Below are 12,418 nucleotides of genomic sequence, written 5' to 3'. Positions count from 1 at the left end.
TGCCACCACCCTTCCCACCCAGGGGCCAAGTTGCTGTCACCTTCAGCAGCAACCGAGCATGCTCCTGCTCCTGCTGCACTGCCCAGCTCCCCCAGCCCCACTCTGGGGCCACAGGCTCCCCTAGCAGGGGCCGTCAGGGCCACACAGGGCTCATGGAGGTGCCAGGGGGAGCGCAGCAGCTGAGGTTGCTCAGACCCCGGGGATGAGGAGCAGGGGGATGGCCAGGGGCTGTTTCCAGCACCTTCGGTGACAAGTGGCCACAGGCCAAGGGCAGATGCCAAGTCAGGGTGCCCCCACTCAGGCCACACAGGCACTTTGCTGAGCATCACTCTTTATTGCTCATGTTGGGAGCTACTTCTGTGCTTGCTGGGGTGCCGGGGCAATGGGATTCAGCCGCTGAGCCCCAGTCCTGCCCTGCTGCCGGCTTGCCGCATCCATCCTGCGGGGCTGGAGGGGTGGGTGTGGCCAGTGTACCTGGAGAAGATGGCTGTGGGATGAGCCTGACCTTTGTTTCAGTGGGCCAGTGGTGCCTGGGGCTGAGGGGCAGGGGCCAGCCCTGCGGCTGTCCTGCCACAACGGCTTTATCTTGTCCTGCTGGGGAGGAGAGAATGGGTTGGCTAAGGCATGGGGCTGAATTCAGCAGCCCCCAGCAACCCTCCGTACCCATCTCTCCTGGGGAAACTGAGGCATGGATCCCCCCCCAAGATGCTCAGCATCACCCTCCCAGCCTCAGTCACCCCCACCAGATCCCTTCTTTCTTCATCCCTACCTTGCTGGGGAGCAGGGTGGATGGCTGGACTGCCTGTGGGGTCCTAGGCTGGTCAAGCGGGAGGCGCAGGCTGCGCTGCAGCGGGCGTGTGACAGTACACTGGCCCCCACACTGCCGTGGCACGGTGGGGTACGTGCATGCAGCCATCGGCTCCCTGCAGGATAGGGTATGGGAACACTCAGCACCCGGCACACAACTCAGCACATGTGGCTTCAGCGCCACTGAGAGAGAGACGGGGCAGCACAGTGGCGAGGCTGTAAAAGCCCCAGGCCTGGGGCAAGCACAGCTGAGCCTCTGTGGCACATCCCTGCTCCCCTGCCCTGCCCTGTCCAGGGAGCAGTGTCGTCTGCCCCAACACAGGGGAGGACTCGCCCTTGCTGGGGCAGGGCCATCGTGCACCCCAGGGATGGGGATGGGTCCCATGTCCCCTACCTGCGGGTTTGCTCCGTCTTTGGAACAGGCTGGGATTTTCCAGTGACGCGAGGGACCAGTGGTGGTAAGCGCGGGATGGGTGGGATCGGCCTGGGGAGGGCAAGAGCCATCAGTGGGTGACAGGGGACAAATGGCCCACCCTGGCTCGTGGCAGCACCCCAAACCCCACAGGCTTGCACCTCACGGCATCCCCTGCCCGCTGACCTCCGGGAGGGGTCCTAATCCTCCCGCTGACGGGCAGGCCTGTGGAGGGTGCTGGGCACGATCAGACCCTCGCAGGCAGACACCCCGAACCCCATGCCTGGTCTGGAGCACCACCAGCACCCATCTCCCCCATCCCACCCATGCAGACTCCTGATGCGCCTGTGCTGGGCGGTACTCACGAGCCAGGCACCCGCATGCTGAGTTGCCTATCACAAGACAGGCACTGGAAATCCACCAGCAGCTGCCTGGGGAGGGGAGAAAGAGCTGGGTGAGTGGCGAAACCTGGTTTTGAACCTGGTTTATGCCCCCCAACACCAACAAGGTCCCAAGCTGCTGGCTGGTTACAGAAGAAAGGGGATAGGATGAGGGAGAGTGGTTGGTTGTGGGCTCCCTCCTGGGGAAAAGCTCCACTTCGTCTTAGGCACAGGAGAATTCACAGAGGGGAGCGCCCAAAAACCTCCAGTGCCATGGGAGCCACTGCCACAGGCACCGTGGGAACAGGGGATGCAGGCAAGGACAAAGAGGGAACAAGGCGAGTGCTGTCCCTCTTGCACTCACTTCCTAAACCCAGCTGCACTGTCAGCTTCCATTGGTGGTGCCATTTTCTTGAGCTGCTCAAGGCTGCTCTTCCAGCGGTCGTCCAGCTCTTGCTGGAATGGCTCCAGCTCCAGGCGATCCAGCTGCAGACAGACACACTCCCTCAGCCAGCGGCTCCGCGATGGGACACTGCGTCCCCAGGGAAAGGCCAGGAGCAGGAATCCTCAGGAGGATGCTGCCTTGGGCCGCCGAGCCCCGAAGGTGCCACTTCTGCGCAGCGGTGATGAGCCGCCCCTCACCTTGGAGGCCATCTCCTCCCGCAGCTGCTGCTGGACCTCGTGCAGCCCCTGCTCCTGGCCTGTCAGCCGGCTCAGCACCTCCTGGTTTTGCTCCTTCAGCAGCTCCAGGCTCGCCTCAAATTGGGCGCGGCTGACTTTGCTTTCCAAGGCGCCTTTGTCTGCTTTCTAGCAACAGGGAAAGGCAGGAAGACGGTGGGGAAAGGATGCAGGTGCAACAGCCAGGGTCAGCCCATTGCAGGGGCAGAGGCAAACGCACTCCTGCAGGACCACTGTGCTCCTCCCACGGCTGTGTGGTCCCACTCGCACCACAACCCCCATGGGGTCGGTCCCAGCAGCCCAAGGGACATGGGGGGAGACAGAGGGACCTGCAGCTGGGCTAGAAATCCTCCCCCGCTAAGGCCAGCTCTGCCACCAAGCTCCCAAGGGACAAGGGGCATTTGTCACCCTGCCCAGGACCCCCTTGGCTGGTGCTTAGGCCCCTTGAGGTTGTACCTCATCCATCCCCAGCTTCAGGTCCTCCTTGTCTGCCTTCTCCTTCTCCAGCCTCTCCACGGACTGCAACAGACCCTTCCAACACAGAAAGCATCCTATGACCTTGCGGCAGGAGCACCCCTGCTTCTCCCCACACACAGAATCCTCTGGGAAAGGTACTTTTAATCTCCACAGGGCAAATCGCCTGTGGTCCCCAGCCTGGGCTCTGCCTGGAGGATGCTCTAAGCCCACGGGGGTTTCAGCCATCTACCTCGATATCTTCCTGCTGCTGGCGACTGTCATCCAGGAGGCTCCCCATGACAGAGTTGAGCTTCTCATACTCCCCTTGCATCTGCAGGATGGCAGCCTGGATGCGCTTCAGCACCTCCTGGTCCTGCTCCAGGGAGGAAAATAACGAGGTAGTGCCACGCAAGGTGGGGAGGCTGCCCCACGGGGACAGACCTGGCTTACTGGGCCAGTGGCTGTAGGCTCTCAGTGCCAGCAGGACATTTGCAGCACGGCTTGAATCTCCGTCTATGCTGCGGACTTTACAAGACAGTATGGGGCGGGGGGGGGGGAACGGAACTCCCCCATGTAACACCGAAGCACAAAGAGCCGGGCACGGTTCTGGCAGCCCCCTCCCAAGTCCCCCATGCTGCCATCTCCCTACCTGGCTCTTCCCTGGCAGCTGCCTCAGCGCCTTGCCCATCTTCTTCCTCGACATGAGGGAGTCCACCAGCCCCTGCAGCTTCTCATAGCGTCGCAGCAGCTGCTCCAAGCGCGTGCTGGTGTCGCTGCTGCACATGGGGCATACTGCCTCCTCCTGCCCCGTGCTCTCCGTCACTCTGGCCTCTTCTAGCTGCAGAAGGGGAAGAGGAATCACCTCTGAGGCGGGACAGATGCAGCCAACAATCCCAGGTGCAGTGGAGGCTCCGTGGCCCCAGGCAGCCATGGGATGTGGCTGGGAATCCCACCAGGACCACCTCAACGAGCCAGCGGGTGGTGGGAGCTCCCGCCACACCTCACCTGCTCCCGCTCCTGCTCCTCCTTGGCCGTCTGGGTCACCAACTGATCCAGTGCAGCCTTGCTTGTTTGCCGCTGCTGGGCCAGATCCTTCATGTCCCGCTTTACCTCCTGTGGTGTGGACCTGGGCAGCGAGACAGGGACACAGGCAGGCTTAGTCTTCACAAGCCTACTTGCTCAGGGGGCATCCCTCACCCCCCAGCAAGGGATGCTCCCAGCCCTCCTGGGCTCCCCTGCAGCCCCACAGGGAACAAAACCCTCTCCCATCCTTTTACCCCAACGGCAAGCTGAGTTGGTCGCTGGGATCCATTTGCCAGCTGGCTCTGGCCGCCTCCAGTTTGGCAAGGGTGCTCTCCAGCTTCCTGATCTGGGAACGGCAGTGGCGGCAGAGTCAGGGCATGGCCCCTGTGTCATCCCAGCACAGGGGCTCTTCAGCTGCCTCCTCCGTGCCCAACTCCCGCAGCATCCCTGCATCTCCCTCAGGGACTCCTTACCTTCCCCTTCTCTCCCTGCAGGTCCCTGGCCACGCCCTGCAGCTCCCTGGACAAGCCCTGCAGGTCACTGGCCAGGCCCTGCAGGGATGACACCTGGGCCTGCAGGTCACCCAGCGTGTTGGCAACGCTCTCCTGGCCTAGAAGAACATGGTACAAGCGGACACACTGTCAGTGAAGGGGTCTCACCCTACGGCCCAGGCTCCGAGCACAACCAGCTCCACACCCAGCATTTCAAACACCCCTCACAAGCCTCCCAGAGCTCCCACCTCTCTCCTGGAGGAGCAGGCGCAGCTTCTCCAGTTCAGTCCGCTCCAACCCGGTGGCTTCTAGCTGGGCCACCTGCTCCTTCAGGGCAGCATAGAGGTGTCTGAGCTGCCCAATCTGCTTGAGAGCCTCCACCGTCTCCACGTAGCACTTGTAGGCATTTTGGTAGGCACTGCTGGAGGCCGAGGGCAAGGCTGGCTCTTGCACGTGGGACGTGGACCTGGGATCAGCGTTGAGTGGGATCTCGAATCCCTGGGCTGTGGGCAAGAGAGTCCCTGCTGCCAGGGGGCCAGCCCCGTCAAGCTGTGTGCTGAGCTGCTCCCCTGAGATGGTGGTCTGAGTGACGGTGGACTCCGGCTGTGTCCCCAGGGTGGTGGTCTGGGTGCGCGTGGGCTCTGGCTGTGCTGGCTGTGTCCCCAGGCTGGTGGTCTGCACGTCCTGAGACACTGTCTGCATCACCGCTGTGGTGCTAGCATCCCTCCTCTGATCTGAGGGAATGCCTGCCTGCTGCTTAGGGGCCGTTAGAGCTGTCCCAGGATCCTTCAGCCCCACTGAGCTCTCTCTAGATCCCAGCACAGAGCTTGCCCCATGTGGGGTGTCCACATCTGAAGTGGGAGACTTGGTGGTGGGAGACTTGGTGGTGGGAGGCTTGGTGGTGGGAGGCTTGGTGGGGGGAGACTTGGTGGGGGGAGACTTGGTGGGGGGAGACTTGGTGGTGGGAGGCTTGGTGGGGGGAGACTTGGTGGGGGGAGACTTGGTGGGGGGAGACTTGGTGGGGGGAGACTTGGTGGTGGGAGGCTTGGTGGTGGGAGGCTTGGTGGTGGGAGGCTTGGTGGTGGGAGACGGCTCTCCTTCTTGTTCTCCTCTGGGTCTTCCTCCATCTCTGCATCGTTCTGCTTTGCTGCCCACCAGGCAATCCTCCAGCACGTCCCAGTGCACCATGTTGTTGACCTCCTCCGGGTCCGGGTACAGGCCCAGCCTTTCCTTCAGCATTTGCTGGGGAAGGAAGGGATCAGCCATGTAGCCAGGGGCATGGTGGGGCCCACAGGAGCACTCCCCCTCCCACCCAGCACTGCTGGGGACCATGCCCTAGTGCAGAGAGACCGCCTGCACTGGTCCCCCAGGGATGCAGCCGTCTCCTGTCCTGTAGCAGGATCCGGCATGCTCGTAACCGTACCACATCACTGGCCAGAGTCCTTAGGTTGCAGAGGCCTGGCGTCTGGCTAGCAGCATCCTGGTGGTTCCCCTAAAGGGGGGTGAGGAGAGGGACAGCAGTCAGGACACAGAAGCAGGACTGAACACAAGCATCTGCAAATTAACTTGGGCACTAGACAGATGGACGCTGGGCAGGCTTGTGCCGAGGGGCTGCTGCTGTATTGCACCAGTAGATCTTGACTCTCCTTCCCAGCACCCACGGTACTTTCGTGGGTGTTTAGCTGAGGAGCGCCTCAGTGCCACTTGGGCGGACACACACAGTTACCTCTGCCAGCAGCCTGAGCTGCAGGCAGTGCTGCCCATTTCTGCCCTCCCCGGGGCTCCAGGTAGGGTGGGCTGAGCTCCCATGCTTCCCTCTTGGGGCACCCTTCCCACTCTTCCCTCCCAGGGCCCTTCACACTGGGTGACATCCGAGGCCAGAGGACACGGTCCACAGGGAGAAGCGGGGTGATGCAGGGAGGGGAGCAAGAGGCCAGCTCCCTCCTGGGGACAGCAGCAGCAGCTCACCAAGCCAAGCGCCTCCTGGATCATGCGGATTTCTCCTTGCATGCGGGACTGCGCCTCCTTCATCTGGCTAATCTCCTCCAGGACAGCCTGGTAGACAGCCGTGTCCTAGGAGAGGAGGGTGGCAGGCATGAGCCCCGCGGGAGGGTCCCTGCAGACCAGGAACTTGGTCCCCACCCTGCCCCAAGGGAAGCCACCACACAAGCCCATGTCAGCAGGGCTGCCTGCCCGCGCTGAGCTCTGTGCAGGAGCGCTGAAGCTGACGCCGAGGGCAAAGAGCCACCCCTGGAGGAGGAGGAGGCGCCTCAGCGGGGGAGCACCCGGGGGACTGGGGAGAGCCCCTACCTCAGAGCTGCTGCTCTCGTCCCCTTCCACCCTCTCCACCAGCTGCCCCACGTCGGCAGCCACATCAGCTTCGGAGCGGCTGGTGGCGTCCCGCAGCGCGTCCTTCGCAGGCAGCTGCTCATCCGCCTGCTGCGGCTGCTGCCCCGCGGCCGGGGTCCTTGCCCTGTCCCGCTCCGCAGGCTGCTCCAAGGCCCGGGTGGAGCCCTCCTGCAGGCCCAGGTGCCCCAGCACGGCCTGCAGCAGGTCGCGCAGCGCTCGGAAGTTCACGCTCTCGACATTGGTCCCGATGGCGGCGTCCAGCAGCTGGGTCAAGCTGAGCAGAGCCATCGCTGCCGCTACGGCCGACAACACGGGTCTGACCTGCTGGCGGTAGGAGAGACAGCGGGCAGCGGGCAGCCGGCAGCCTGCCTCCTGCTCCTGCTCCCTCAGGGATGTGGCGGCCCCTTCCCCGCCGCCTCTGCCCCCTCCAGCCCCACCGCCGGCCCCCCTGACCCCCGCGCCCCCGGCCCCGTACCTGCAGCAACTGACGCTGCCCCCCGCCCTGCCGCGCCTCGTTACCGACCGCCGCCGCCCGCTCCTCGACGCGCATTGGCCGAGCCCGTTCTCGACCGCACAGAGGCCGGCGCTGACGAACACACCCGTTGCCAGGCGACGCCCCGCGGCCCTCTCCCGTCCGCAGCTCGAGCGCACGGGTGAGGGTCCCGGGGCCGACCCCGCTTCCGCCAGCCCCTGCCCAGGGCACCGGAGCGCCCCGGCAAGGCGAGCTGTCCTGCCGCGGGGGGCAGCGCTCGGTGGCAAGAGCAGGACTGGTTCTACTGGCTCCCTTAGGCGTGGCAATGCTGGGGGGAAGGCTGCTGCTGGCAGCAGCACCGCACACGTTTTGCGCGCCTCGCTCCAGAGCAAAGAGCTGCGCAAGCAGCAAAAAACGGCGCAGACACACACAAGCTTCCACACAGCCCGAGGAAGGAGAGGACTCCAAAACATCTTGGAAGCAGAGTCACCCATCAGACAAGTACTGCCGGAAAGAGTCCTCGAGAACATCTTTTCCCGCAGAAACGAACTAGATCACGCATCCAGAGAAGGAAGTTTCTAACAAGAAGCTCCCTCGGTTGCTCTGGCCGCTCTGAGTTGAGGCTCCTGGACGCTGATCTCTCCCCTGCTCCGGTGCTGAAGGCGTCCTCTCTCGAGCTACTCACCTCAGCGATTGACCAATTTTAACACTTTTCTTAGTTTTCAACTTGCAAAGTATGACTAAGGTCACTATTTTAAAATGCTCAGTTTGTATCCCATCTTTAGGTCACCCAGGTTTCCACTCTGCTGAGCTGATGTGGTCCAGAAGAGATTTCAGTTGGTATACATGGGAATTTCTCTACCATGAATTTCACCCTCGTGTTCTTCCTAGGTCAGTAACAGATTTACTAACTTACGCAGGGCTCCCTCTATCTCTGACAGCCTTTTTCACAGCAGCTAGCATGGGCATGTGGCATAGGTTGTTACACTCTTGAGTACAGCCAATTGCTGAAGCTGTCCCTTGAAACGGAACTGCAGAGACCTGTGCCTAATATCCAAGCCCTACTCAGCTGACCTTTATCATTAAGCTGACTGAAATACCTGAATGAGAGCTGGCCCTGGTTTTCTGCCAGGAATTGCATTTTAATTACTTTTTATCATGCTTTTACGTCTGCTTGGGCAAATACCAAGCAATCAAGGGACTGCTTGTGATACTTTTCCCCCAGCATGGACTAGAAGATGTTAATTGCATCGGTTGACAGTGATGAGAATGCATAGAATAACATTTACTAGTGCAAACGGATAACCGCAGAACCAGATGCTAGAAATAAGGTTGTGATGTAAGTGTGAAAGTGGGCAACTGGAGTTGAAAGTGACCAAACTATTCTGATGATAGGAACTTGCTTTTGAAAGGCCAGTGTACTGTTGTTAGCGTAGGAACAAACACATAACCACCGGAATGGTTATACGAGGTGCTTTATTGCAGCGCTGGGAAACCAGCGGCACGCGCCCAAATCTGGCTTGGACCTCGTCACATCGCGTTTGCAATTTATACACGAAAAATCTCGTAACTAATACATATGCAACACGGATTACAACATTAACTAATACATATGCGTCAAGGATTACCACATCAGTCTATTACGACATCAGCCTCTTCTGCACTTGCGCAGCCCCCTCTGGTGGTCGTGCTGATGAAGTAAGGAGTCTTCCTCGGATGAAGTAAGAAGTCTTCCTCGCTCTGTCCTTTTCGCCTTTCCGTTCTTTGGACATATCCCAACCATTATGTGGACGCCAGCATTCTCTTATCCTCACTTGACTACCCTTGGTGTGTCCAGAATTTCTGCTTCGATAGACTTTCACAATACTTTCTTAAATCCACGCATATACCTTTCACCATATATGGTTATGTTAGCTCTTGCTACCAAGCCTACCATTGTAACACTGGTTATTAAGTAACCATGGTACGAAACTTCAAACAAAACTGCAGAGTTCCAACATTTCCAAAACCGCACTATTGATTTATAAATTTCTCAAATATAATAATTTCTACTATTTTATATAATTATTGTAAAAATTTCGCCCTCTTCTAACATTTCCCCCCTCTGAAAATATTTCACTCAACTTAAGTAAGTATTTTCATTCTCTTAGGTAGCTGTCTCCTGGTAAGTAGGTGGAGGTGTGGGGTACTTTGGATTTTCCCTAGTTACTGCTCCTGTAATTCGGTGGGTCCGTGCACTGCTTCAGGCTATTTCCTTTCGGATGCAAAGATACATTAGATATATCATTAAGAATATAATCAGTATCACGATTACAGTTTGCACGAGGGAACGGACCCATCCCGTGAGGTGAAGGCCCAAACTTTCAAAGAGTGCTCCGACCCAATTTAGTTCAATATAATCTTTTTCCGCTTCTTGTTCGACTTTGGTCAACTGAGAAATCTCGTATTCTATGTCCGCAGTTACATTAGGAATATGAATACAACAATGGTCTATTCTGTCTTTCAAATATTCACAAACACCATGTTCTTTAATCAGTAACGTGTCCAATGCCATTCTGTTCTGCAAGGTCATTTTAGTCGTTGCTTGCAACTGCAAATTCATGCCTCTGAACCCCTTCCTCGTTGCTCTGGCTAATCTTTCTGTCTGACCAATCAGATCATAAATCATTTCTCTATTCCGATATGCTGCAACTTGAGCACATAAGGATTCCATAGCCCATCCTGCTTCAGTTCCTGTGGAGGGTTCCTGCCAAGTATGGCTTTCCATAGAGGATCTCATAGGGGCTTACTGATATTCCACTTCTGGGTTTTACTCTGATTTGTAACAGAGCTATAGGTAATGCTTGTGGCCATTTTATTCTGGCCTCTTGACATATTTTACTGATTTGTCTCTTTATTGTTTGATTCATCTTTTCTACCTGTCCACTAGATTGGGGCCTCCAGGGGGTATGTAAGCTCCGTGATCTCCTTAATAGTTTACTAACTTCTTGTACTATGGTTGCAACAAAGTGTGGACCCCTATCTGACGATATCCCTAAAGGGACTCCAAATCGTGGAATGATTTCTCTAAGCAACCATTTCACCGTTTCCTTTGCCTGACTGGTGCGACAGGGAAGGGCCTCCGGCCATCCAGAAAAAGTGTCAACCCCTACTAGCAGATATTTGTACCCTTGTGCTTTTGGTAGTTCTGCAAAATCAACCTGCCAATAATCTCCTGGTTCCACGCCTATCCTAATTCTTCCCATCTCAACTTGTCTTTTTACTACTGGATTATTTTTCAAACAAATTTCACATTTTGACCCCACTGCTTTTGCCATAGTTAGCATCTGCGTGGAAATTATTCCTCCTTTTAAATAAGTTACCAATGCCTCTGCACCCCAATGACATTTCTGATGTTCAGTTTGTAGGATTTTTTGCATTATTGCTGGTGGTACTATTACCTGTCCAGCTGTTGTTGTATACCACCCTTCAGACTTCTTTTGAGCCTTTAAAAGTCCTGCCAGCTTTTCATCTTCTTTTGAATATTTTGGGTCTTGTGGAAGATAGGTATGGAGTGGGCTTACCTTGAGAGGTATCAGGGCCATCATATTCCATACCTTCCGGGCAACTTGTCGAGCTGTCCCATCTGCCAGTGTATTTCCTTCGGATATCTTCGAAGTTCCTCCTTGGTGTGCTTTACAATGCATAATGGCTACCTGTCTGGGTTTTTGTACAGCAATTACCAGTTTCAAAATTTCTTCCAGATATTTTATATTAGTCCCTTGTGAAGACAACAGTCCTCGTTCCTTCCGTAATGCTCCATGTATGTGTGCTACACCAAATGCATACTTTGAATCAGTCCATACATTTACCTGTTTATCGTCACTCAGTTCCAACGCTGTTGTAAGAGCTATCAGCTCTGCCCGTTGAGCTGACGTCCCAAGAGGCAATGCTTTTGCTTCAATTACCTTTTGTTGCATTGTCACAGCATATCCTGCATACCGTGTCCCGTTCTCCACAAAGCTGCCTCCATCTGTGAAAAGCTCCCAGTCCGGCTGCTCAAGAGGTACATCTTTTAAGTCCGTTCTGGTTGCGTATGTATGCTCAATGACCTCTATACAGTTATGTTCAAGAATTCCTTCCTCTAGGTCAGTTCCTAGAAAAGCTGCGGATCCAGTTGTTTTGAAAAATATCCTACTGGTCTTTTCCAGCTTCCAATTTTCTGGGTTAATACTCCCAACGCCAATCTCTGTCTCTCATGGACAAATAGCTGAAGTCAAATCTGGGAGTCCCAATGCTGGTGATTTCGTTAACGCCTCCTTCAGTCTTTTAAAGGCCTCTTTCTGTGGTTTGTGCCAAATAAAAGCATGTGATTTTTGGGCTTCATACAGGGGTTAGCAATGAGTCCGTAATTCATTATCCACAGCCTGCATCATCCTGCCATGCCCCAAAATGTCCTTAGCTCACGTAAATTCCATGGTTCTGGAATGGCACAAATTGCCTCTATGCAGTTTTTATTCCTAGCTTTCGCTGTCCTTGTGAAATTTCACATCCTAGAGACAACACAGTTGTACATGCAATTTGTGCCTTTTCTTTCGAGACTTTATAACCATTCAGGCCTAGCTGGTTCAGGATTTCAATAGTCACTTTTATGCATAAGGATTTTTGTTCTGTTGCAATAAAGATGTCATCTATTTATTGCAATAAGAGATATTGTGATCTCGGTACCTGTACCTTTCCTTGAGTAATCCATGCCTCCAGTTCCTTAGCCAATTGATTCCCAAAAAGGGTTGGACTGTTTTTGAATCCTTGTGGTAGTCTGGTCCACGTTAGTTGTGGTTTTCGTCCGCTCTGTGGATTCTTCCCATTCGAATGCAAACAATTTCCTGCTATTTTTATGAAGAGGAATGCAGAGGAAGGCATCTTTTAAATCAATCCCTGTAAACCATTTATATTTTTCCTTCACAGATGTTAACAGTGTATAAGGATTTGCTACTACTGGGTGGATATCTTTTGTTATTTCATTTATTGCCCGCAGATCCTGTACTAATCTATATTCACCGTTTGGTTTTCTTACTGGAAAAATTAGTGTGTTATATTCTGATTCACATTCTTCCAAAATTCGATATTTTTAAAAGTTTCTCAATTATTTTTATAATCCCAAATCTTGCCTCTAGCTTCAGTGGATATTGTTTAACTCTTACTGGTCTAACCCCATCTTTTAGTTCCACTGTTACTGGTTGAGCTGCTTTTGATTTCCCCGGGATTTCTGTTTCCCAAACTACCGGTATCACAGCCGCTTCTACCTCTTTTGGAATTTGAGCAATGGGTTTTTCTTTAAGAACCAAGATCTGTCCTGCTTTTGATTCGG

General features: G+C 55.3%; 1 protein-coding gene and 1 long non-coding RNA gene across 2 annotated transcripts; both read right to left on the bottom strand.

Annotated features, from left to right (window-relative positions):
- Window positions 1-518: 518 nt before the first annotated feature.
- On the bottom strand, window positions 519-1,285 carry LOC136004660 (uncharacterized). Its single transcript, XR_010608564.1, has 3 exons — window positions 1,202-1,285; window positions 770-923; window positions 519-594 (listed from the first exon to the last, which is right to left on the bottom strand). It is a non-coding gene; the product is annotated as an uncharacterized LOC136004660 (long non-coding RNA).
- A 295-nt stretch (window positions 1,286-1,580) lies between these two features.
- LOC136005969 (uncharacterized) lies at window positions 1,581-10,662 on the bottom strand. Its single transcript, XM_065663864.1, has 15 exons — window positions 10,632-10,662; window positions 8,713-8,830; window positions 6,558-7,464; window positions 6,216-6,320; window positions 5,671-5,739; window positions 4,496-5,489; window positions 4,230-4,366; window positions 4,011-4,102; window positions 3,739-3,859; window positions 3,383-3,571; window positions 2,984-3,106; window positions 2,734-2,808; window positions 2,242-2,406; window positions 1,964-2,085; window positions 1,581-1,650 (listed from the first exon to the last, which is right to left on the bottom strand). The coding sequence occupies exons 1-15, from the start codon at window positions 10,660-10,662 to the stop codon at window positions 1,581-1,583; spliced, it is 3,318 nt and encodes a 1,105-aa protein (XP_065519936.1).
- Between the last annotated feature and the right edge of the window lie 1,756 nt (window positions 10,663-12,418).

Source organism: Lathamus discolor, chromosome Z (genome assembly GCF_037157495.1).
Source record: "Lathamus discolor isolate bLatDis1 chromosome Z, bLatDis1.hap1, whole genome shotgun sequence".
In the NCBI taxonomy this organism is placed as follows: domain Eukaryota; kingdom Metazoa; phylum Chordata; class Aves; order Psittaciformes; family Psittacidae; genus Lathamus; species Lathamus discolor.
Note: the sequence above shows the minus strand (reverse complement) of the source record. Positions and strands in the feature narration are given on the sequence as shown.